This window comes from Ptychodera flava, chromosome 12, assembly GCF_041260155.1.
Source record: "Ptychodera flava strain L36383 chromosome 12, AS_Pfla_20210202, whole genome shotgun sequence".
NCBI lineage: Eukaryota > Metazoa > Hemichordata > Enteropneusta > Ptychoderidae > Ptychodera > Ptychodera flava.
The window spans coordinates 20,694,590-20,718,740 of record NC_091939.1 but is presented as its reverse complement, the minus strand read 5'-3'; the positions used below and the strand labels follow the sequence as shown (position 1 = coordinate 20,718,740).

General features: G+C 41.0%; 2 protein-coding genes across 2 annotated transcripts in view; both read right to left on the bottom strand.

Moving 5' to 3' along the window:
* LOC139145365 (uncharacterized) overlaps positions 1–17,172 on the bottom strand; it is a 24,518-nt gene extending 7,346 nt beyond the window's left edge. Inside the window, exons 1-6 of the mRNA XM_070716485.1 lie at positions 15,067–17,172; positions 12,749–13,084; positions 10,898–11,512; positions 5,186–8,181; positions 2,134–2,226; positions 343–1,170 (exon numbers count right to left, since the gene is read on the bottom strand). Of these exons, the coding sequence (XP_070572586.1) occupies positions 343–1,170; positions 2,134–2,226; positions 5,186–8,181; positions 10,898–11,512; positions 12,749–13,084; positions 15,067–16,906 (6,708 nt within the window). The 5' untranslated portion in view covers positions 16,907–17,172. The remainder of the gene's footprint in view (positions 1–342; positions 1,171–2,133; positions 2,227–5,185; positions 8,182–10,897; positions 11,513–12,748; positions 13,085–15,066) is intronic.
* Positions 17,006–24,151, bottom strand: LOC139146175 (uncharacterized). Its single transcript, XM_070717584.1, has 3 exons — positions 24,020–24,151; positions 17,376–19,466; positions 17,006–17,167 (listed from the first exon to the last, which is right to left on the bottom strand). Exons 1-3 carry the CDS (start codon positions 24,149–24,151, stop codon positions 17,006–17,008), a joined length of 2,385 nt encoding a protein of 794 aa, XP_070573685.1.

Sequence of the window (24,151 nt, the reverse complement as noted above, 5' to 3'; positions counted from 1 at the left end):
GCTGAATCACCAACTCCTAAATTTGTAAAATGTAACTTTTGCATGTATGTTTTCCACATGGTGCAGTATAGTGGCTGATTACATGGATATATGTTAATTTATGCAAAGTGCATTCACGTGCATTGTTAGAGTATGCAAATTAACGGATGATGACTCGTTATTCATGGAGATATCCGAGAATTCCCTGGCCTAAAAATTGGGAACTCTATGAAAAAGCACTCTGCTATAATTTTGCATACATCCCCTGAACACTACCTGTGTTGCACATATTCAATGTTCAAAGTCAATGATAAAGGAAAATTTAGATTGAGTGAAACTGAGAAAGAACAAGTCAAGTCTTACCTGGCATTTTGGGCTACAGTACCACGCCTTTTTGCATCCAGAACACAGGAAGGAAGCTTCTTTATTGCATAGAACACAATTATGGCTTTCGCTATCCTCGATTTCTGCTAGAACCTCTTGGGAAGTCCGCTCAGTGTATTGTTGTTGTTGTTGTTGTTGTTGTTGTTGTTGTTGTTGTTGATGTTGTTTTTGATAAATGGTAGGGCCATCATCGTCAAGTATAATGACTTCATCCAGTCTGCTGGCTCTGCTTTGCTGCTGCGCCATACCGCTGGCATTCATCTGCTTCGGTCTACCATAAGCTTGTTGCGGTGGCTGCATGCTTATTGCAGGGGCGCTGCCTCCACACAGATTAGCACTCCCAATAGCCATCTCCTTCATCGGGATGAAAGCAAGACTGCCCTCAGAGGTCATTCTCCGCCCGGTTGTCGGAACGCTGTTGGGATTTTTCGGGGCTGCCAGGTTTTGTCTCTCGTGGTCTCTCTTGACGAGTAGATTCACCATGCGGGAATGCTCGTGGCCGATATCGCTGGGTAGCTGGGGCATGCTGTACCTTCTCTCCCTGATAGCGTTACCAGCTTGACACGCCGGCACCACAGGCTCAGTATGCTTGCCATACAGGGGCTCACTACTGTGCCTGGAGGAGGATGTAATTGGGTGCTGGCCGGGGGGCAGCTGATGCTGCTGCATGGCCGACACGCTGGCATGCCTCTGACGGTGAATAGCCCCCTCTAGTGGCTGTGACACAGCGTTTGAGTTGTGTGACTGCAGAATCTTTTGCTCTTTCTCTTTGAATATCCCGTAGATATCGTTCATTATTTTGTTTGCCTGCACGATAAAAAATGCACAAACATTAAAAATACCACATCTCTACAACAAGACACTCAAACAAGGCTAGGTTATTTTTCAAAGACATGACTGGCCCAGTTTTCCCGTAAACTCACCTGCATGCATAAAACATGACAGGAAATTTGAATGATTAATGCTAAATGTCTTGTTTTCCATGGCAACATCACACGTAGTGCTGTGTTATCAGAAAAAAGTCACTGATCAACAAGTGTGTCCCTTGCTAATTACAATGAAAGGAGGCAGCCAACTGAAACAATTTGATATGATCACGTCGATGCAATGTGCAAGTTAAGGCAAGTTGTCAGGAAAAATATTGGATTAAAATTTTTTTTTAATCACCCTAAAATAAAGTACTGTGTTTTGCATCGTGAGAACCACCAAATTAGCAATTCTGTTCATTTGTAATGGTAGTCTGCTGTAATTTCTTAAGTGAGCACATCTATATTTGCTTGTGAACGGCTACTCATTTCAGATGTGTGACATTTGACCTCAAAGCTAGCAGAGCAGATCCAATATCCTAATGATCTTTTTTTCGGAGGAGCGTGTATATCACATGAATTTCTAGAGCCATTCAAAGTGCTTGCGTTCGGTCAGACATCAGTTATTATTTTCAGTCCTTTAAAAAGAACGGCTGAAAAAACAGATTGGGTGAACAGACACGATTTTCAATGCTGAACTGATGACATATATACAAGACAAGCGTTCCTTGCGGTTGACAACAGACTGATATCAATGATAACAAAATGTGTGCATGTCTTGTAGTCGATAAGCTACACGATAAATAACGTATGTCCTGTAGCCGATGATGCAGCTGATGGTAATGGTGACACTACATATCACTTTGGACTCTGGTTGTATTGGCATCCTATAGCTGACAATTTAAGTGATAACATGTTGGTCAAAACATTCGGTGGCTGATCATGGTGCTGTTGAAAGTCTCACCTCTGGTTCATTTTTCTTCTTGTCTAGCTGCTGACGAACAGAAATGTCGTGCGTCAGGGATTGGCCCGGATAAGGCGGTCTCGCTTCGTGCATCTGAAAAGAACCAATAAATGAACATCTGATGAACATAATTTGCTTGAGGCTGTAATGTCCTATGCGTAAGATAAACATTCAACAGATGGGTTAATCTTCAACATAATACAGGAAGACAAATGTCTCTCAAATCTTCAAAGATTGACCGTAAGATAACTACTGATGTGCAGTGTGCTCAGAGGGTTGTATCTGATTGGTCGATTGTCACTATTCATAGCAACTTAGGGAGTCTATTTGCATATGGTTCAATTATGACGATAATATTAAGCCAACCAATTGGATAACAGCTTCCAAGACATTGCACATCACCCCTAGGATAATATTGTATACATATATCGTAGGCGATAAGTTACAGTGTCTGCCTAAAACCTATGCATATACATGCCTTGTGCTACTTTCATAAAACAAAGAAACAACGTTAACATATTACAGCAAAACAAAAAGATATTCAAGCAACAGATGGGTAGAAGAGATCTTAAGGCTACACGTCCTTCAACTTTGCATACAATTGTCAAATAAAAGAACACCAATGTTGAGAACATACAAATGAAGCTGTTCGATTTCCGACAGCTCAGTTAAAAACCTATTTTTTTTTTCCAGTGCTAAAACGCCGAGAACCTTTTCGGGTGTTGCTGTGAATATATTAAACATAGGGCCAAAGTCCCTGAAGCTACTATAGACATGGATACAAAATTAAGTATTTCCTGACTGTATGAAATTATCTCACTAAGGTCATCCTAGGGGCATGTAAACCAAATATTAAAGCTGTCTGACCGGCGGTTTTGAAAAAACAAGCAACTCAGCAGTTGACAGAGCTCTGCTGTGTTATGTAGAGAATAACCTTTTGTGACACGTATTGATGAAGAAGGAGAATATCTTTGATGGCTCATTTCAGGATGGCCTGACCAAAAATGGAAAAAAATTCCGTAAAAATACAGATTTGCATATTTCATCAGACTATATAAGTCTATAATAGCAAATAAACGAGAGTTAATTACATTCTAATTAAAGTAAACTGGACTTGCTTAAATCAAGATTTACGTCATAATAAAACAGCATATCTGTCAGGTTATAAAGAATCTTGAGCTGGTTATCTTTTAATATCAGTATTTTCATCCTATTAACCAAGCACATTCAAACTTTCAAATTGACATTGTAAGTAAGTTCTGTTGAATAAGTTGAGACTGTACGTACTCAGAGAAAGCACACTGAAGAGACAAATGTTTGTAACTTAAGAAGTTCAAGGTCATCAAAAGCATTATAAGGAATCATGTTACACTTTCATTGCACTGTTTACACAGATTGCATAATTGCTATAAATAGCACGAGGAATCTTACAGCCCAGCTTTACCATAAAAACCCTATCACTTTGACCACTCTTTTAATTGACCACTCTATTTTTTCCTCAGAAAGTAATCTTATTTTATCCTTACCAAGTCAACCATAAATGGAAATTAGAACTTTCTCTATCTCTATTTATTTGACCACCCTATCATGACAAACTACTATGAGCAATTTCTTTACATGGTAGTTCAGAATATATCAAAGTTGGGATTCAGGAAAGTTGCCTTTACATGTTTTAATCCTCCAAGATGGTAAACATTTCACTATGAACTGTCAAGAAAAGTTGAACTTTCTGATAATTCCACACTAAAATTATTTTGGCTTTGATGATTTCCTAATTAATTTAATTATTTAAAATCATATCAATTATTTTTTTCTGGGTTAATTGATAGGGTTTATACAGTACAAGAATTACATACAATGTAAGTAAAATTTTGACCAAAAATGACAAAAAAATTCCTTAAAAATACACATTTGCATATTTCATCACAATTTGAAGAAATCTAACTTGGGTTATCTCTAGGGACCTGTATACCAAATAACAAAGCTGTCTGACTAGTGGTTATGAAGAAGAAGATTTTTTACCAAAAACACCTTTTTTGGCATTAATTTGCCTATTTTCAACAATATCAAAAAATTAAAAAAAGTATTTTCTCAAAATCATATTTTTAATCTATGCAATAAATATCAAATCAGTAAGTACTGCAGTTCTCAAGATATTTGAGTGGATGGACGCCTCACAAACGGACATACATACATACATACATACATACAGACTGACGCCGGACGCCGGACAGATACCCATCCCAATAGCTTCTATAGACTATAGTCTATAGTAGCTAAAAAGGAACACGAAAATGTACAAGGAAATCCTTAGCTAACAAAGCCTGGGTACAGTATCAGCAAAACACTGGTACACTTTCACACGGTTCATCTATTTTTCTGTATGTCTACTCATCTAATTAACACATCGTCACTCATTTTCCATTGAACTGTAAATCCTTTGAAACAATCTACTTTCATTGTAATCTCATTACAGCATGTGGCCGTTGATCACACCCACAGCTATACGCTTCTAAAAGCATCTGTAACTATTCTACGGTCACATCTCTGTGTGTAAATGTTTTAGCGCACACCTTCTGAGATGTATGTTGTGCTGTTTCCTGGACTTGTGTTTTATAACTGTGAATTTCAGAAATTTGCAGAAAGAATACTAGTAAGCTTCTACGTCCATTATAAAATAACCTCTTTCCACAGTGAAAAAAGGGAAGACACACTGAGATGTATACAGACACTGAATTAAATATGTCTGTGATATGTTTTCTTCATATTTTGTGTGCTGACAACATGAACAATTGAATCCTTCTTTTATACACAACCAACTTTGTATGTGGGCGAAGGGTCTTGAAATGCAAACACATGGCACATGAATGTCCATGAATTAGACATTGGCATATCATTGTGTCCTTCAGCTACTTTGAATTGCAGACAATTTTTAGTTCTTACACTTTATTTTTGAAGTGCTCACTAAGTTTGCTTCTTCCCACCTCAATGAAGCACAGTTATAAATCACATGTATTCCATTAATCATGTCAATAACAAAGTTGTGTCTCACCTTTCCTGGTGCTTCTTGGTGGTAGGCATGGCCTCTCTTTGGCCCCTCCCCACCAGCATGGCCTGGGTGGCTCACATGAGTACCAACAGGGGAAGGCATAGGGAAAGGCGGCCTCTGCACCTGTTGCATTGCTTGGGTTCTCTGCATCTCTGCCACTCTCTGCTGCATCTGTGCCTGGGCATAGTGTACCATTTGAGCGTGATGGGCAGAGGCTGTCTCTGCCATGGAAGCCACGGGCTGGTGTTGTGGCATGTTGCCTTTTACGGGCACCAAGTGGGGCCGAAGACTTTGCTGAAGCATTGGTGAGTGCATTGGCGTGGCCCCGGCTTGCGATGATGTGACTGGGCTCAAAAACCTGTGTGTGTGCGGATCCACCATGGTCGGCTGCAATGGAGTTCCCAGCGGAAACTGCATGGCATTAGAGGGTTGGGGCATACTGTGTGGGACACCGTGGGCTGTGATGACGGGCTGGCCAGAATGCATTTCTTGCAGTCTTGTTCTCGGATGTACCACTTGCTGTCCACTTGCCTGCTGCATGAGGGCCTGATGCGTGGGCTGCCTTGCCATGTTCTGCTGTTGGTGTGCCAATTGCTGCTGCTGTTGCTGTGCTAGCTGATATTGCTGCTGTTGGAGCTGATGGTGTTTTTGCTGTGCCTGCTGCAGTTGCAGTTGTTGCTGCTTTTGATGTTGGAGTTGTTGTTGATGTTGCTGTTGCTGGAGTTGGTGGTGTTGCTGCTTTAGATGCTGCTGCTGGAGATGCTGTTGGAAGTGCTGCTGTTGTGATAAGTTTTCTTGCTGTTTTAAATGCTGCTGGTGCATTTGCTGATGCAAGCGCTGGGCCTCAATCTCTTGTCGCTTTGCCTGGCTAGCTACAAATGCACTGTGGCTTCCTACATCACCCCCGAAGTTCCTCGGACTTTTCGGTGATTTTTTCAAGGCTGACTGCAAAGATGGCATCTTTTTCACTTGGCTCTCTGGCAGAGTTGCCTGGGGCGCTGACATTTCCTTCCCCTGAGGGATGACCGGGAGGTACGGGGGTGGGGGTCCCCTATTCGGCACAATAAAGTGTTCTTGGCCGCTGGCTACAGACATGTGTTGGGATACTGGCGTGCCTCTGGCAGCAGCCATCTCCTGGTAGTGCCTTTGCTGCATCATGGTGTGCTCATTGGATAGCTTGATCCTCTTCTGCCGATCCATGTGCTCATCATACTGCTTCCGTTCAGACTCAGTGAGTTGGACACCATAAACGGTCTTCTTTGGCACCACTCCCGGCAACTCTAGACCCTTCAGTCCCCGATCATGTGACCTGTCATCTGGCATGGGCAGGCTTCCACCATGCTCCTGGTGATAGGCAACCTCTACCACTTCAGCACCACTGTGAATATCACCTCTGCCTGCTTGTTCTGCATTGCTTTGCATTCTCTGTCTCTCAAAACTCTGCAGGAGCTCTCTGTCCAGGCGGATCTTCTCACGGGCATACTGCATTTTTCTCAAAAGCTCAGCTTTGTCCTTCTGTTGTTGCATCAGTTCTTCCCTCTCTTTCTCCTTAAGGCTCCCGATGGCAGCAAGTCGTTCCAGTTCTCGTTTGTGGTGGAGGAATTCCTGCTCTATCATGAACTCCTTTGCCTGAATCTCAGAGAGTTCCGACGCTTTTGGCCACAGCTCCGGATCACTGTGGTTTTTAACTTTGTTGATTTTGCGGCCTGATGTCTGCAGCTCATAGGAAAGGACTTCACTGACATGGCCAGCTACTACAGTGTTGTCTTGCGTTGTCTCTTTTGGACGCTTTTTGCTTGGAGGAGCCTCATGCACTGCCGCGCTGTTTGCTCCATCTGTGCCTCCTTCAAGGTAGTGAGACAGAGGCATGCTCGGCATGGTATTCGTGGATGCTGTCCTATGAATGTCCACAGGAGGGGCTGGTTTGTGACCTGGAATAGGGCAGGAGTTTGAATGGTTGGCACAGTCGGGCCAGAATTTTTGTGCAGGCTCCACGTGTCTATCATCAGCTGATCTCTTCAGCGGTGTGCTTCTCAGTTCTGGCATTGACTCGCTCACTGACTTGGCACCGGAATGAGACTGGCTTAACTGTAGAGGCTTGAGGTTGCCTTGGCTTGCAGACTTGGCCAATAGATCCTTGTTCATTTCGCTGCGCTTCAGGGCTTCTTTCTGCCTCTCTGTGTGGATTGCCAGCCATTCAGAGTGAGTTGGAGGAATGCCCTGCAAGGCTGGGGGGTGATGCTGCTTGCTGACCAGGGCATCTTGTACAAGTTGCTGATGTTCGTATGCACTCTGCTGCTGGAGCTGTCTCTGGTCATTGCTGGTGTGCACGGTAGAGTGCTGTTGTGTTCTGTGCTGTGATGCCTGATGTTGCGATGCTTCACCACTGTAGTGAGGCACGGGTGCCATTACTGCAAGCTGGGAAACACTGGAGCTTCCATGGCAGGGGCAGCTTTTGTCCGTCTTCAGAACATACCCAGCCATGGACTTATTTTCACCGGGTGGTTTGAAAGCACTGTGTTTTCCAGATCCGAGACTGCTCCTGGCCATAGTGTTGTTGACTGGTTCCACATTGTGGGTGATCAGGGTCGGCCTGAAGGTCTTGGGTCCACACAGGAGAGGTGAGCTCACGAAGGTATCCTGCCTCGGCTGGACGCCTTGCACAGGAAGCACCGGTGTCATGGTCGCAACATTCCCCGGAAGAGGCTGGTAGGCCAACGCAGCTTGCTGGTTCTCATTATCCGACAAGGGATACGCAGTAGTTCTCACAGCTCGTTTGTCTTCACTGTGCCTCACAGCAAGTTCATCTTTACCGGGAATGGAAGGTGCAGAGAAACCTTTCCTGTCGCTCTTTGCTTGAGGAGGGTCATCTTCAATAACGTGAATTTCCACAGCTTTGATGCTGCTCCCGAGAGGAGGAACTGGAGTTCTACATTCCTGCTCCACTTGCTTCTGCTGAGGATGAACTTTCAAGACAGGTGTTCCTCCTTGCAAGACACCTGAAAAGATATTTATTTACACTTAATTGATTTTATTACAGTGATTTCTACCGGGTATCTCTCTTGGGAGTATTTTAGAGATGATTACATATTGCTCTTGGGGTAAGTAATTTATCAGAAGTGCGGTGAATTACATCTCAGGAGAACAATGCAATGAAGGATACAATATACGCATCATATCCATCCAGAAACACCTCAACATGGTCTGGCAATACCCTCATGTTTTGAAAGTGGGTAAGATTTATGACGCATGGTCAAGCTGATGTTGACCAAAACACTTCCCCCTGGTGGGCAAGCCTGTATAATCTCTATGGCAGCAATCCAAAACTTCATTCTCTTTCAGCAGACTTGAATCAAGTTGAACACTTGTTTTCTGCTAAAGAAACTGTTTAAAAAACATCAAAAAATTTTAGTTCAAATATAAGCTTGTTTGAATGTGGATGCTCATTTTGAAATGTCAACATTCATTTGATATCAACCTAAATACGTAATATTTTTTGAGCATCGAGAGCAGCAAGAGGTATTTCACTACATTGACACTTTCACAGAGAGGACTGTCTCTCAAATACAACCAAATTGACAAAAAGTTTAAAGTCTCCAACATTGTCCATGTAAGCTTAAGAACGATGAAATTATGAAATTATGAAAATATGAACGTTTGTCATATCATGTAAAATTTCAGTTATATTTCATGAGATAGTGTCTGATGCGTTATTATTATCACAAGATATCTAATCCCTTTTGAAGTGAACTTAACTTATTTTATATTCAGTTTTTTTGTGCAGCTACACATCAAACAATGCACAGCATAATTCCATTGTATTATTCATTATTTTTGAAGTTGTTTTCTTTTAAATATCAGAGGAAATTCGATATGTTTGGGAAAATCATTTTTATTAGGCAACAGGGACAATTGACAAAAGGATAATTGCATCATAGTGCTGGAGTTATTCTCGTATTCATTTTTGTATTTATTTTGGTATTTGTATTTTGTATTCATATTGGTGTCACTGACAGTAAGCGTCATTCATAGCCAAAGTTTCAACTTGAAAAGATACTACCGGTATACTGTGTAGTTGAACTATTCCAGGGTAAACCTGCCCAATTAAACCAAGTACTCCCTAAAACAATTCAGAAGACATCTCTGAAAACACAAACACACGACTAAAGTTGACAACGTAATCTCAAACTTCAAAATTATCACAAAACCACATTTAGGTAAAGATTTTTGATACAATGAGGGGAAAAGATTTTAGCTAATTTAATACAATTTGGTATGTGTAACTATAAACAATATTTACCACAATATTTAAACTTCTAAAAATGGTACATATTACATATTTCATAGTCGAAACCTGGGCTACAAATACCAATTTCTGTCGGTGACTTCAATGTGAATACCGAACGAATAGGACAATACTGTAAAAGCATTGATTATTCACTAGGATTTAATTAAGCTGTTTTCTTTGGTAGATGAAATCCACTGAAATAAATCCCAATGCTTAATAGTAACAGATTCTATTGTTTTACTAGCAAATAAGTGAATTTAAATCCAGGGGAAACGTCTCAAACATGAAAACAGTGAAGTTAAATCCTAGTGAAAATTAATGCTTTTACAGTAACTTCATTATCATAATACCTCAATCAGTATAGGTGTTAAGAACTCCCTAGCTAAATACATACTGCAAACTTAATGGAAATCTCACGTGCAATATTTCTGCATCTGCTATAGGCACTCACTGTGATTTTGTGAGTTATTATATATACCTTGAAGGAGTAAACTGCTTGTTTTGGGGCTAAAAACTGTACAACTGTCGCCCTAGCCTTTCAGCTACCTTTGATTGGTAACTTTAGAAAACCTTTTGTCAGAAAATGATATCATGAAATATTGCAGAAAGATACATGTAACACTAACGCTTTCATTTTTCCTTTTAAATTTGAAGTTAAAATGTAGAGTAATAAGATTATTAAACTATCATGAAGTCTCTGAGAGAATTGTTTTATGCGAATTTCAACTTAATTCGAACAAACCCAACTGAGGTCACCAAAAGGAACCTGCATACTAAGTTGCAACCCAACCTGGCCCGTGGTTACAGAATTTCAGCAATTTGAAAGTCATTTTTAAACCACATTTCCATATTTTTTACACTAACGTTTATTTGAACAAATTCACATCTCCTCCCTTGGGTGCACCTGTACACCAAATGAAAGATTATATAGTAGGTATTGCAGTTTTCAAGTTTTTGATGTGGACAGACAGACAGACAGACAGACAGACAGACACACACACACACACACACACACATAAAGACATTTCTACATACATAAATACAAACACTGCTGACCGACTATGTAAGCTCTCTTTGTATATGTACATAAACACAATGTGAACTAAAAATTGACAGATGCTTGATGCCAACAGGTTATTAGTAGATACTTTCTGTATGTTTGACAGCAATGCGAAAAACAGGAGACGACATGCAAAATGTAGTGAAATGTTGACACTTGAGATTCCAACATCATGGCTCAATGTCAACATCAAAGGATATACTGTACACACTGAGATCATTGTAACCATAACACTTCCACAACAGGTGGGGTGGGGTGGGGTTATTAAACAGCTGACTAGATCTAAAAGATCACATTACTTTTCTCTGGAAGACTGGAGGCCTTACCCAGTAGACTATGGTAAGTCACTGATAAAATAATCACAAACCTGTAGCTTTTGGCTGCTGCACTCCACCAGTGGTCTTATCGCCGTGCACCTCCGCAGCTTCCTTCATGTTCTCATCCCTTGAGTAACTTGTCTTTCTGTCAGCTACAACCTCACCCTTTGTGGACTCTAGCTGGCCGTCTTGATCAGTGAGATTCACAGGCTGACTCTCCGCTGCGCTTTTGCGACATTCTCCTCTCTCAGCTTGGTTCAGGGTGTCGCAGTTGGATCGGGGAGAAATCACAGACTGCTCTGCAGAAGGCTTGAAGGGAGAAATTTCTCTCAGAGGGATGTTAGCCTTCTTGCAGGAAGGCTTTTCCGATTCTGCTGACACTATTTCATCTTCTCCTAGGGCGGCAGGTGATTGCGCCAAGGCAGCTGGTCGGAAACTGAGATCAAGTGGCTGCTCACAGTTCGGAAAGGACTCTGTCACAGTAGCATCTCTTGTTGCATCAATGTCCTTTGTTTCAACATCACAGGTTTCCATCTGTTGTGCTACATGTTCAGCAGGCTGACCTTTGACCTCTTCATCAGGCACTGGTAGGAGAGTCAGGTCCTCAGCTGACTGTTCAGGAGGTGTGTCTATAGTGAGAGGCTGTCCACTTTCGCCTATTTCAGCTGTGAAAAAGTCAAATTATTGTCATAAAAATGTCGTTCAATCTGCATTATGTATTTCATATCATTCAGCATTCATTCGAAACTAGCAATAATGGTACTATTTCATACTTAGAGAGCTGCATGTGGACATTTACGAAAAGAAGTTAAGAAACATAATTATTATGTCTTACATTGCTTTCTTAGTGGCAAAATTTGTGACAAAATCACAAAGATCAGGAAAAAGTGTCATAGGATGACAATCCTATAAAGAGTGGGAGACAGACAAAAAAGAAGATGGACACACACAAAAGTAACAGACAGATTGAGAGATTCAAAACTATGTCTTGAAGATGTTTTTATGTTCACTTTTTGATTCTTTTATACTCATGTTACATATCTTGCAATGTCAGTGATATATGGCATATGGCATATGTACATCCCTATGCAAACACTGCAAGGTATAGACACTGACAAGATATGTATAAGCAGTCTGCAACGTTTTCTGTGTGATAAACAAACTGGTGCACATATGTTCTGCTCTGAGACTTTTTTGAGTGATTTCTTTCTGTCCATTTTGAACCGCTTACTCTCTCAGATATGGATATTAATAGGTGGGTGGAAAAAACCTCCGTACGTATCCACCTGGCTAGCCATCACAAATAAAGATACACAAATACAATATGAACACTGATCTTTCACAAAGTTTTGACAGAAAACAAGTCGTGGCATGTTCTAGTTAGTATGTAGAAAATGATTTTGCAGCCATTGTACATTTTATCATGAAGGAAAAGACAACAACTCTGTGTGATCGACACCCTTTTTCAATCATCAAAATAGATGGAAGATTCCTGTTTTACTTGAAATAGCAATATTGTTTGGTGGTTAATGTGCATTTCCTAATAATGGAGCTGAAGACATTTATTAAAGTAAGGAAACTTGGAGTCTGGTGAAAACCAGTCTTGTCTCTGTTTATCAACATTCCACAGATATTATGACTGCAATTACCATAACAACATCGATATTACTATCATGTTGTCAGTGGTGACAACATAACATAGGATTCCATGAACACCTACAGTACTGGTATGAGACAATTATAACAAACAGATATGCAAATGTATATTACAGGAAGTCTGAGCTAGGATGAGGAATAGCAAAAGACCTTTGTGCTAGCTAGGACGGGACAAAAACAGAGTCCAATATTTAAGTCCCCTGGACTTCACGCAAGGGGAATAAAAATATTTGCCCACCACTTACCTCTTGCATCCTTGGTGTTTTCATCATTGTTATCATCATCATTATCCGCTTTATCATGGTCACCGCACTCAACAAAGTCATATTCATCAACATTCTCATGTTTCCCTGGGGTTGATGAAGACCCTCCTGGCAGGGCCGGCTCATTATCCGTTATCTCTACTGGGGACTTTGCCGAAGTCTCTTCCTCTTTATCCTTCTCCTTGCCGTCTTCGCCTAGGTGCTTTGCTATGAGCCAATTATACCGTGGCAGATCCTGGGCAAGGCGTGCCGCTGTACTGTCTTCCAGGTCTGCAGCTCTTAGCCTCTTGCTCATCTTGCTGGAGACATTTTCACACACTGTTAGATTTGAAAATTGGGAATTAGGTTACATAAAAATCCAATTCTATTACAACCAAAAACATTAAAAAACCCCCAAAACATATGAATTCCAGAAATTATATAAGTATGTGAAAGTCGTAGCTGGCATTTTGGTTAAAATCCCTCTTCTTCTGAAAGTGATCTCAACTGTATATTGGCTTTATAAATTTAAACAAAGTAAAATCTTTGTGTAGAACCATTGTTCAGTATTTATGAGAATACATTATGCAGTCAAATTATGGATTCCAATATAGAAAAAATTGATTTTTTATGGAGCACCAATTAACTTTTGAAATTTTCAGTTACGACCTTACTGCAGTGACGCGACGATGTGTGCATTGGGGATGCAGCCAAGGCACTCTGGGCCATACAAAAAGTCTGGACCCCCTGGGATTATACACCCAAAGCACTCTGGGCCATAAATCTGGACCCCCTAGGATTATGTCGAATAGTAGAATTGTTCACTTTGGGCAGGCATGATTTTCCATTCAATCATTCTACATTGGAATTCACATGAAAAAGTCACCTGCTGATGCATTAAGAATACATTCTTTGGTGATGTGTTGAGAACTTAGATGTCAAAATGTTTCATATCGCAAATGTTACAGACAAGATAGTTTGGGCCCCACTTCAATTAATATTTTGATTAATAAATGTTAAGGCATTACCCGGAAGATATGATAACAGTTCAAGTGTACAAAATTAATGTGATTGTAAAATGCAGTTTTCCAAGTAGGGGTAGTTTCAAAACAGGCAAAAGAATGTTTTCTTTTCCTCTTTGAACAGAAAATAAGAAAACTTTTGTCAACCTTGAATGTTTTTAGTTTGTTTGAAGAACTCATTACACTGCATAAAACGCTGTCAATCACAAACATGTCAGGGCCAAGGGCTGTGCCACATGGAGCTAACACAGTCAAGTCATAGTGATGAGAGGTAGGTATAAACAGTGGTCTTCTTATCAAGGCTTATCCAGGGTGTTTTCAACTTACAGGAAAGTACTGTGGTGTGTTTTCACAGGCTTTTTTATCACTTGTTTTTCATTTTCACCAAAGTCAAAGTCCTCCTGGGCATTTTATTCTCAGGTATATAAATGATGACACGACATAACACCCTCATCACCCTTGGTAATGATATCCTGGACATACAAAGCCTGGCTCTTACAGCCTTGCCTTTTCACAGATAACTATATACGATCATTATGCAAGGCCAAGCTAAAACATACTGCCTTTTATTGAGGAGGATTAACTTGCTCCATGGTAACATTTATCTGCCTTAAAGAAAACAAACAATGAAAGCAAAATGCACTGTGCATCACACAAAAATTGAATTGTCCTTGTGCCAACTGAGTCGGACAAAAATAGGAGATCTTGCTCTCCTGTATCTCAATGGAAGGGATATTTTAAAAGGTTCATATACTAACCATAATGACAGAGCCATTTGATACTGGGAATTTGAGCTCATCTGTTATCATCTAAAGAGGGACATCTTACAAGTGACATATTTGCTCTAAGCCAAGTACTAATAGGCCTTTTAAATATCAAGGTGCACAATTTGTTTCTAGGTGTAAGATACTGATTAATAGGCTACACAGTGGCATGATTGACAAAATATCACAATGTATCATTTTCCTCCGCTGCAACTTCAGCACTTGCGTAAATCATTTCATAAATGAGGTCCCCACCCATTATTGCAACATGATAGCATCCCAGTTACAGAACTAATGAAGTTTCTCTTCCCATTGCGGATCACATGTCTAAAAGAACTACCGGTGTACAGTAACCACTGTTCCTGTATTGTATTTCTCTACCCTCTTTGCCTGATTTGCATATTCAAATATGTCTCATCAAATAAACATCCATTATCACCTAAAAATAAAACATGATGCCGGGTGTTTTTTTCCTACAACATCCTGCATTATCATAAATGTCAATCTTTACATATTATCCTTTCCTATAACTCACCTTTCCGTTTTCTCCTGGCATTCTTGGTATACAACTTTCTACGCTCCGTGTTTGCCTCACTTCCCGTGCTTCCACCATCATTGGAGGAATCCTGGGAACCCTCCTCCTGTTTGTCATCCGTCCGTGGCCCCTTTTCTGATTCCTCCTTGGAAGTCGATCTCTTCTTTTTTGAAGCGTTTCTTGAGGGACTACATTCATCGCTACTTCTTCTCCTGCCCTCCTCATGCGAGCTGTCCTCAGCTTTGTCCACATTGGTAGATTGGCCCGGGGCTTCGTCAAGGAGCTCGGTGAGCTCTGATCCATGTACATCATGCAAGTCTTTCGTCAAATTGTCAATGATGTTTGCCAAACGAATGTCTTCCTTCAATTTCTGGTGTCTGACTTTGGACTTCTGTTTACTGTCTGCAACCTCCTGCTGTTTGCTTCGTTCATATTTACTGCTTTCTCTAGTTTTGGACGACTTCACGCCTTTCTTGTCTAGATTAGAAGCTGTGCTCTCTGATCTCAATTGACTGGCAGATCTTCCTTCAGTTGAGGGTTTGTCAGCCTGATTCTGACTTGAAGATCTTTCAGTCTTCTTGAAATCACCATTTTCTGAGCGGCTGGTCCCACAAGTTCTTTGTGATTGCTCTGTACTGCAAGCATCTGAACTATTCTTTGCTTCATTACTTGCATCTACAAGGTGTGAGCTATTCAGACTGTCTGTTGAATCTGCCTCAGAGCTTTTGACAGTTTCACACTGTCCTTCACAACTCTCGGCGCCCCTGTTCCTCAGGTGCCAACGTTTTGCCATGACGTTTTTGTAGTTTTGTGCTTGGTGTCGACTGACGCGTTTCTTGCCAGCTGCTCTACTCTGCTCTTGCTCTTCACATTCTCTGCTCTCTGGTTTCTCGTGCAATGTTTGAGTAGCTCCGGCCGGCTCGGCATCCTCAGAAACTCTTTCTCTTTCACTGGATGTTCCTGACACTGAACGATGGTCCACCGGTGGAGTGCTTGGTTTTGACGAAGATGTCACGACTGACGAAGGACAGACTTCCCTGCTGCTCGAGGCGGAGTGTTCCTTGTGTTCGGTATTGTTTATGGCTGGCATCTGAACCATCGCGCAGGGCAGTAACAGCTGTGGCGCAGGTGAGGGTATCACATTGCGAGTTGGTCTGGGAAGTATCAGAGCAGGGGGTTTTCTTGATGCCATACTCCCAGAGGCAGGCCTTCTACTCATACCATGGTAATTTTTCTTCGAGGAGTCTGAAGAATTCAATTCCTTTGGGCTTGATGCCATATTTATTGAGTTGGAGTCTGCGGCTTGTACAGGTTGCGTAGATTTTGACAGCAATGTTTGCGGTACACTAGAATTGGTACCAGTTGGCGTTGAACCCCCAGCTGACAGATTTGAGGGACCTCGGTGTTCTGCTTGGCTGTAAGTTAACATGGTTGATATGTTTTCATCATTTTCGGGGCTGAGCTGCCCTTCACTGCTCTCAGCCTGAATACTGCAAGGTTTGGCCAAGTCCTGTTCATGTCTACGAGAAGATAATGCTGTTTCAGACACGTCACAATTACTTTGATTGCAAAGATTCACACTTTGACTCACAGTTGCTTCGGTAGTATCGTCCTTTCCAGAGTGTGACTGAACGGTGTCATTTCCTTCATCAGATCCGTGACATTCTAACATTCCACAGTCGGTTTCATCGTCATTGTGGCAATCATTAAACACTGCACTATCCATGTCAGCTTTCACAGAGTCACTTTCTGTATTGTCACAGATATCACTATCACCATTCTCCTTGTGGCGACGTCTTGCATAATCTGTTTTAAAGCCATCACAATTTAAGTCCGTCATTCTCCGCAGCTGGTGGACTGTTGTTGCAAATATCTGTTGAGTGCATGGCAGTGTTGATTTCTAGTTCAAGTCTATTGATAGTCTCACTACTTTCAGATTCTAAGAGCCCCTCAACTGCTTTGCTTTGTTCCGCCTGCATTTCATTCTGTTCACGGACTTGTTGTCTAGTTTGCTCCTCGGCAGACTTGGAGGCGAAGGCTGCTGGTGATTTCTCAGCCACAAGATCTGTTTCGGTAGCTCCATTACTTGTGGTGATGGTGTCTAATGGAATAGAGACAACAAGCTGTACACCTTCAACTGAACTTTCCTTCTGCATTCGTCCCTTTATATTTGTATTTTGAGGAGATTGTTTTTGTGCACTATCGCCCTCAGGTTCCCGGATGACTTTTGTTTTATTATCATTGTAGTCATAAGTGAGTATGTCTTCTTCCGTTTCTTCCGTAAAATTCTGTGACTCTTGGAATTTCACATTGTTTGAAAGAACTGTCTTGGCATGTTCCTCAAGTGTCATGACCTTCTCAGAAAACTGTTTCTTGGTGGTGACCTTGTCTAGTATTTGAGTATTGTCACCTTTTTGAATGTTGTCTTGGAAATTCTCTGATAAGTATCTCTTTTCTGAGGCAACATCCCCTGCCTTATCACTTTTGCTGTTCAGAGTTACAGCCTGTACATCCTGGGACGCGACCTTGTTGGCAGATGCTTTTGTTTTGGCGTAGTTTTCCTTTATAGGGATGAGTCGCGGCATTCGAACGTCCTTTGCCGTGGCTTCACCACACTGCTGATCTTTCACAGTCCTCGCTGGCAAATGAGGGTATGCGCCCCTCTCTCTGCTGCGCTGGGAAGTCCACTCTTCGAAATTTGTCTGAAAAGTTTCCGTCTTCTCATCTGGGGCACTCTCGTTTTTGTCTTCGTCACTCTGATCCGTGTCGCTTGCCATGAACTTATCCGGCATCGTTGATGTCACCTCTTCAAGATGTGGAACACAGAACTTCTTCTTGAAATGCTTCACACCATGGCTACCATCTTTCACACTTTCACTTTGTTCGGTATGTGTATTGTTGGATGGGCTTTCTTTAAGTTGTGATTGATCTTGATTTACTTTGCCACCAATAGTATCTGTTTGCCTTTCTTTCCTATCCTTGCTATCCATGGATTTCTCGTCATTTGAGTTTAAGGCATCCCCATGATCTTTCTCCAGGGACATTGTAACTGACTGCTTCCTCTGAAAGAATTTTGCCAAAGGAATTTCCCTCTCTATCCTGTATGCGTCTTTGTGAGAAGCTGCCGACATACTGCCTGGACGCTTCGACATGGCTGCATGATTAATACTGGTTGGTTCATTTTTTATCTCAATGGTGAGACTATGGCGTTTTCGATACGGTTGTGAGGCCGATCTGGCTGCAGTCAAGACCGATTTCGTTGAATTGCCTTGGCTGCCCAGGTTCTTGAGGAATGTGTTCATTTTCTGACTTTCTTTGGCTTTCTTCAACTCATCCTGTTTATCCAAGTACACTTGGAGAGGATCTTCCCTGGTAGGGGCAATACTCGCAGTCTTCGACGAAATTTGTTTTGTCGAGGCTGTCAAATCATATGGGTCTGGGTTCAACCTTTTTATATCTTGAGTTTTCACGTCATCTGGTTTACCTTCTCCCCTCTGATCCTGACACGCAATTCTGTTTTGCCGGCTGATCATGGGGATCTTGAATTTCTCCAGAAATTTTTCATTCCGCCTGATCGTGCCAGAGACAGCGCTGGATTTCTGCTGCAGAGAGCTGTTGACCCTCATCTTCTGCAGGTTACTGTGGCCAACTTGGAATGGATCTTTCCGGTCCTGTTTTGACAGAGTTCCGTCAGGAAGTGACTGGCTTCTCCTCAGCTGAGCATTGGGTGAGATACTCGATCCTGAGGATGGAATTTTTTCCAACATGATAACAGGTGAATCTGAAACTAATGATTCTGAATTGAAAGATGTGTCCATCTCCTGCTTTGAGTCATTTTTGTTGATTTGCTTGTGTTTGGCGTCAAGTTTTTCACTCCTACGTGAGGCATTAGCAAAATGTCTTTGAGTCAGTGACATCCGTTTCGTTGCATTTTTTCTGGATGCTAAGTGACTATACATTGCAATGCTCCGTGCAGACAATGTTTGCTTGAGAAATTTTGAAGGCTTCCTTATTGCACTGGCATCTCTTGATAGAGATCTTTTGAAAAAACTAAAGTGAACTTGCTCCACTGGTTTCCTGCTACTGTTTTCCTCAGTATTCTGTCCCACTGGGTGCTTCTCTTCAGAGTTGTCTTGGACACTTCTCTGAACTGGTTTGACCTTGGCCTTGGGTTTTTCCGATGTCAGGTCTATTAAGGAGTCCAAGACACTGAACTCTGACACAAGGCGGCTGGCGGCTTCTTTTGCTAACCTTTTTCTACTTGATCTGTCAGCATCTTGGTCGTCTCGTCTCCTGTGTCGTAGTCTGGTGTAGATTTGTGGGCTGTTCTCACTGATTTCCTGCTCTTCACGACTGTCAACACCTGAATCAGAGTCCGATGATTCACTGAAATCAAGGTCCTGAAACAGATTGAACAAAAGTAGAGTTACTGCATCATTTTTTCACAAACTCACAAAAATACAGAAGCTTAGAACATACATTAATTACAGAGTTGTTCACAAAATAGGCCCTGTAAGGATTTGGATTCAGTGAGTGGTGTATAGGACAAGCCGCATGAGAGTCCAACACATCACTCACTGAGCCCAAGTCCATACTGGGCTGTATTTTGTGAATAACCCTATCATCCTCATGTTTGTCAACAAGTTGAAGGAATTTCTTGCCGATATTAGTTTCCACTTGCTAAAAGGGGGGGTTGAACCACATGATGCTACGTTTCCTGTTATTGTTTCTCCTCGCTAATTGGCTGGTCTTGACATATTCAATTTGATCTGTGTACAATTATTGACAAAGCATCAAGTTATTCTAACATAAGCCAGCGATGCTATCTTTGTGTATCAGAAAAACTACACATTATCAATGCTGACAAATCTACGCTGTTAAACAAACGCTCGGAGTTGATTTCAAAATGTCGCCACTAAAACAAATATTATCTATCAGATTTTAATACCACCTTCAAATAGAATGGTACGTTCCGATCATACATATATAAGAGTGTTGAGCTAGGATTACTTTCACTTCATCTGTCTGATGATTGCAGAATGCATGAAACTTAAGTAACAGATATCATTACTTTGTACTTGAAGTAATTTTGTGTTATTATATAATATGTATATATATATTTATCACATCAACTGGCCCGTATCTCCACCTGTGTGACATACACCAGCACAGATAAGAAATCCATATTACCGCTGTTGTACGTCATCAACCAGAACTTTTTTTCCTGCAATGGTACCGCTCGTACGTGCACGTTGCGACACAGACCGATTTGTCGTGATCGATGCTGTGCTCTCATGGCATTTTGACAAAAAGGTGACCCGAGAAATTCAGATATGCAAACATAGAAGGCATGCCCAACAAAATTTCGAGTCGCTAAAGCTTTAGCTATTCCCAACAATGGAATGAGGATACCGTCGATCGTTTTAATGGCTCAGTAACGTCACGGCTCCAGTCGTAAGGCTCAATGTGGACGTCGTCGTACCTGGCGACCGCCAAGCGATGTTGTACCTGGCAATCCCGGTTAACGATAAACCCGAAAGATACACCTCAACGAAAGTTCAACTTAATAAATGAGTACCGTATAATCTTTGGGAAGGCGACATAGAAGGCACAAGCATAAAGTCATTCGACGAACAACGATAAATTTCCTTCATCACACAAATTATTCCGTTGTTTCTCGATCGTAATCAAACCTACAGCGTAAGGCTGTAGTGAAGACATACCGGTAAGCTGTCAACCTGTAGCCTTAACTCTGCAGTGCAGCGCTGTAGAATCCGATGTATTTCGAAAGTTGACTTGGACAACACTCACAATAGAACAGAGTTCCCGTCAAGTAACAAAATTGGGATGTACCTACGGGCGATATATGTGTCACAGCTAATATCAAAGTCCGTAAGACGAAAACACTGACGACCGAGATGGCCACCGTTGACGGCAGTGGCCACTACAAGCGTACCGGTATAAGCTTACACTCTGTGTAATTGATCTGTTGATCTGAATCTTTCGGGCTCGCCAAGGTCGTAAACTTGTGATATTTTAAAAGCCACGGCATCTCTAAGAATGATAACTACTGTTTCGATCGTGTCATTGCATTAAATTCATAAACATAATTGTAAAGATTCTAAATAACTCAAAATAATATGGTTATATGTCGCTAGCGCGGTGAAAGCTATGTCCGCCGATGGCAGACTTGCCTTTGCATTGGTCCAGCGCGAGGCAATGATTGACGCGGGCACGTGACCGAATCCGTATGTCTGATTGGTGGACATATCATTCGGTGTATCAAAATTTAGACTTAATCGGATTTATGAATGAAAGTATACCTGTAAACATTTGCACATCACCTGGGTGACAGGCCGCTTTACTCATTACATGAAAGTAATCCGCGGGAATAAAACACAAAATCACGATAAAAATCATGCAATTTGTTACAATAATTTTGATCCATCCACATCAAAGAGAAATAAGAAGACTGTTCATGTGATAAATATATAATCCTATGCAATTTTTCTCTGTTTCACGTCATTGTAAACTCGTGTTTTTCGCGGAGCCACACAACTTCTCGTCTTTGGCTTGAAGTTTTACGGCTCCGCAAAAAACACTGGTATACGATGACGTCAAACAGAGAAAAATACCATGGGATTATATATATATATATATATATATATATATATATATATATATATATATATATATATATATATATATATATATATATAATATATATATATATATATATATATATATATATACACACACACATGCATACACATAAACACACAATGACAAAGGAGGAGACAATCCATGTTCCAACCTTCCAACCTTGTGAAAGTAATAGTGATACATTTTCATATGTTACACTGTGCACATTTTTATTTTTCAAGGACCCTAGGGATATTGCATGACCAGGTCAAGCTATTTCCTGTATGATTTGTAGTGATGATAATGAAAGGAGAAATATCTGGGGGGGGGGGGGAGGTCAGGAAATATACCCTGTCACTAGTAATTCATTAGAGACAAAATGGACAACAAATGACTGTCGAAGTATATCACCAATCTGCCATAATTGAATGATACTTTTTTGAGTAATATTTCTGGAACATCACAGAAATATACAGTGGTTTGCTTTGAAGCATTGGCATTAGACAAACTAGACATATTGTCTAAATCAAGGTATTGCCAACACTGTCGGGTGCAATTAACAGCTACGCGGTAACATGAGGCGATCATAAAAAAAATGAACTCTGCAAAAGTTGAAACATTGTCTAGCAGGAGGTCAGACGTTGTATAAACAACACCACCACATATGTCCAAGCGCTATCCAAGTCTTATCACTTGCTTTCAGGTGTAGCTGTTTTGACTACATCTGATCCCTGTAAGACAATGTTTCAACATTGGCAGAGTTTATTTCTCTGTAATCTACTTGAATTCCTGCTCAGCTGATAATTACACCTGACAGTGTTGGCAACACCTCAATTTAGACAATATGTCTACTTCGTGTAATGCCAATGCTTCAAAGCAAAACCACTGTCAAAATATGATACTTGAAAAGCAAAACTGACACACTATTTTACCTGAGGAAAAATATTACAATGACTTTTGATCATTTTTAGTCAAGCTTTTACCATGGATATGATTAAACACCTCTTCAGAGTGGGAAATCAGAAGCCATGGTGCATCCTCCTGTGGCTAGGCCTGCTTTTATTACTGTATAGAGATGGAACTTTTATCCACAATTGATATTTTTGCTGAACTTTTAGCGATCAGGGGAGACTGGATCACTGTCAGTGGCTCTCTTCATAGTGAAATTGTCAAGCAAGATCACCGGTATATACTAATGTACGGTTTATGCGTGACTCTATGCACAACGGTCGCATTACCTCACGAGAATTACAGAAAGTGCAAAAAGACTCTAAATCAGGCATAAGCTGTCAGTCTCTTTTTAATATACAATATCAACATGAGAAACAATGAAATTGTCAACACAAATTTCCAATACTGATATGGGGGATGGGCAAATGATTTACAACCCTGTTATTAGTATCAAATGCAAATGTTTGTTATTTAAATTAACACCCGGTAACATTAAAGATCCTTGCGATTGTATCGAGCAAATTTCGTATCAGAGTGCATTCAGCTTGTGAGAGGACAGTTCCTTTAAACCACAAAATGACAATAATTTTCACGGCTGCCATAATTGTGACTACCAAAGAAATAGAGAAAATTTGAAATTCATTCAAGACTTGTCTCATATGCAAACCGAAAACAGAATAGAAATGAATTCATGATTTTGTCTTTACACTTACAGCTAATAATATATCATTTGATTGGGGTGTCCACTTCAACCTTCTCACAGGGAAAAAAACAACGTCGTTTTGGGTGTATTGAAATAAACAACCAAAACAGTTGACATGAACAAAACTCAAACAGTTTTCAAGGCTTCGTTAATTTCCCGTCAATTAAAAAAAAATACATCGACGCTTCTGCATCAGGAAAAAAAAACAAGTTACTCACCAGATCTCTGGAGACAGAATCAGTCGTGCTGTTTTGCTCTTTCTTCTCAAAGGGATTTTCAATGAAAGGGCAGACAGTTTCTTCTGTACAATAGATACACATCCACGGCGCATCAAATTCTAAGGCACTATTGGGTATATTAGGCACATGGCACTCCTGGTGAAAACCTTCGTGGAGAGAAAACAGACGTAGGTGAAGTGGCGGCAATGCCTAAACAAATAAAGCTAATCATCAGAATGGTTTATCAAGTCACCAAATGATAGTAATTACTTTGTGTGTTTCTAAAACCACCAGGGAGCAGAGTCATGATTAGATATACAGTATGCAAGACTGACACACTGTGGAGAGATCAGTCGCATGAATACAAATATAAAATATTTGACACGGCAGAGCACAGATGCATGACAATCGATGGTTACTTTGCGGAATTAGCAAGTACTGCAGGCAGCATTGTCAGCTTGGCTTTGTGTGCCGGCATCTGCGCCTGGCTGCTTTCAGCTACCACATCTGCGCCTGTCCAGGTTTTGGCTGTCGCATCTGTGTATTGGTCAGCTTGACACCACAATGCCAT

Bases quoted from the DNA above. Each gene is read 5' to 3' on its own strand.
- LOC139146175 (XM_070717584.1), bottom strand. From the start codon at position 24,151: ATGGCATTGTGGTGTCAAGCTGACCAATACACAGATGCGACAGCCAAA. The intron at 19,467-24,019 runs GTACTTGCTAAT...AATCTGTTTCAG, and splicing joins AGCTGACAATGCTGCCTGCA to GACCTTGATTTCAGTGAATC. The intron at 17,168-17,375 runs GTGAAATTCCAA...CTATTCCATTAG, and splicing joins AGACAGTTCTTTCAAACAAT to ACACCATCACCACAAGTAAT.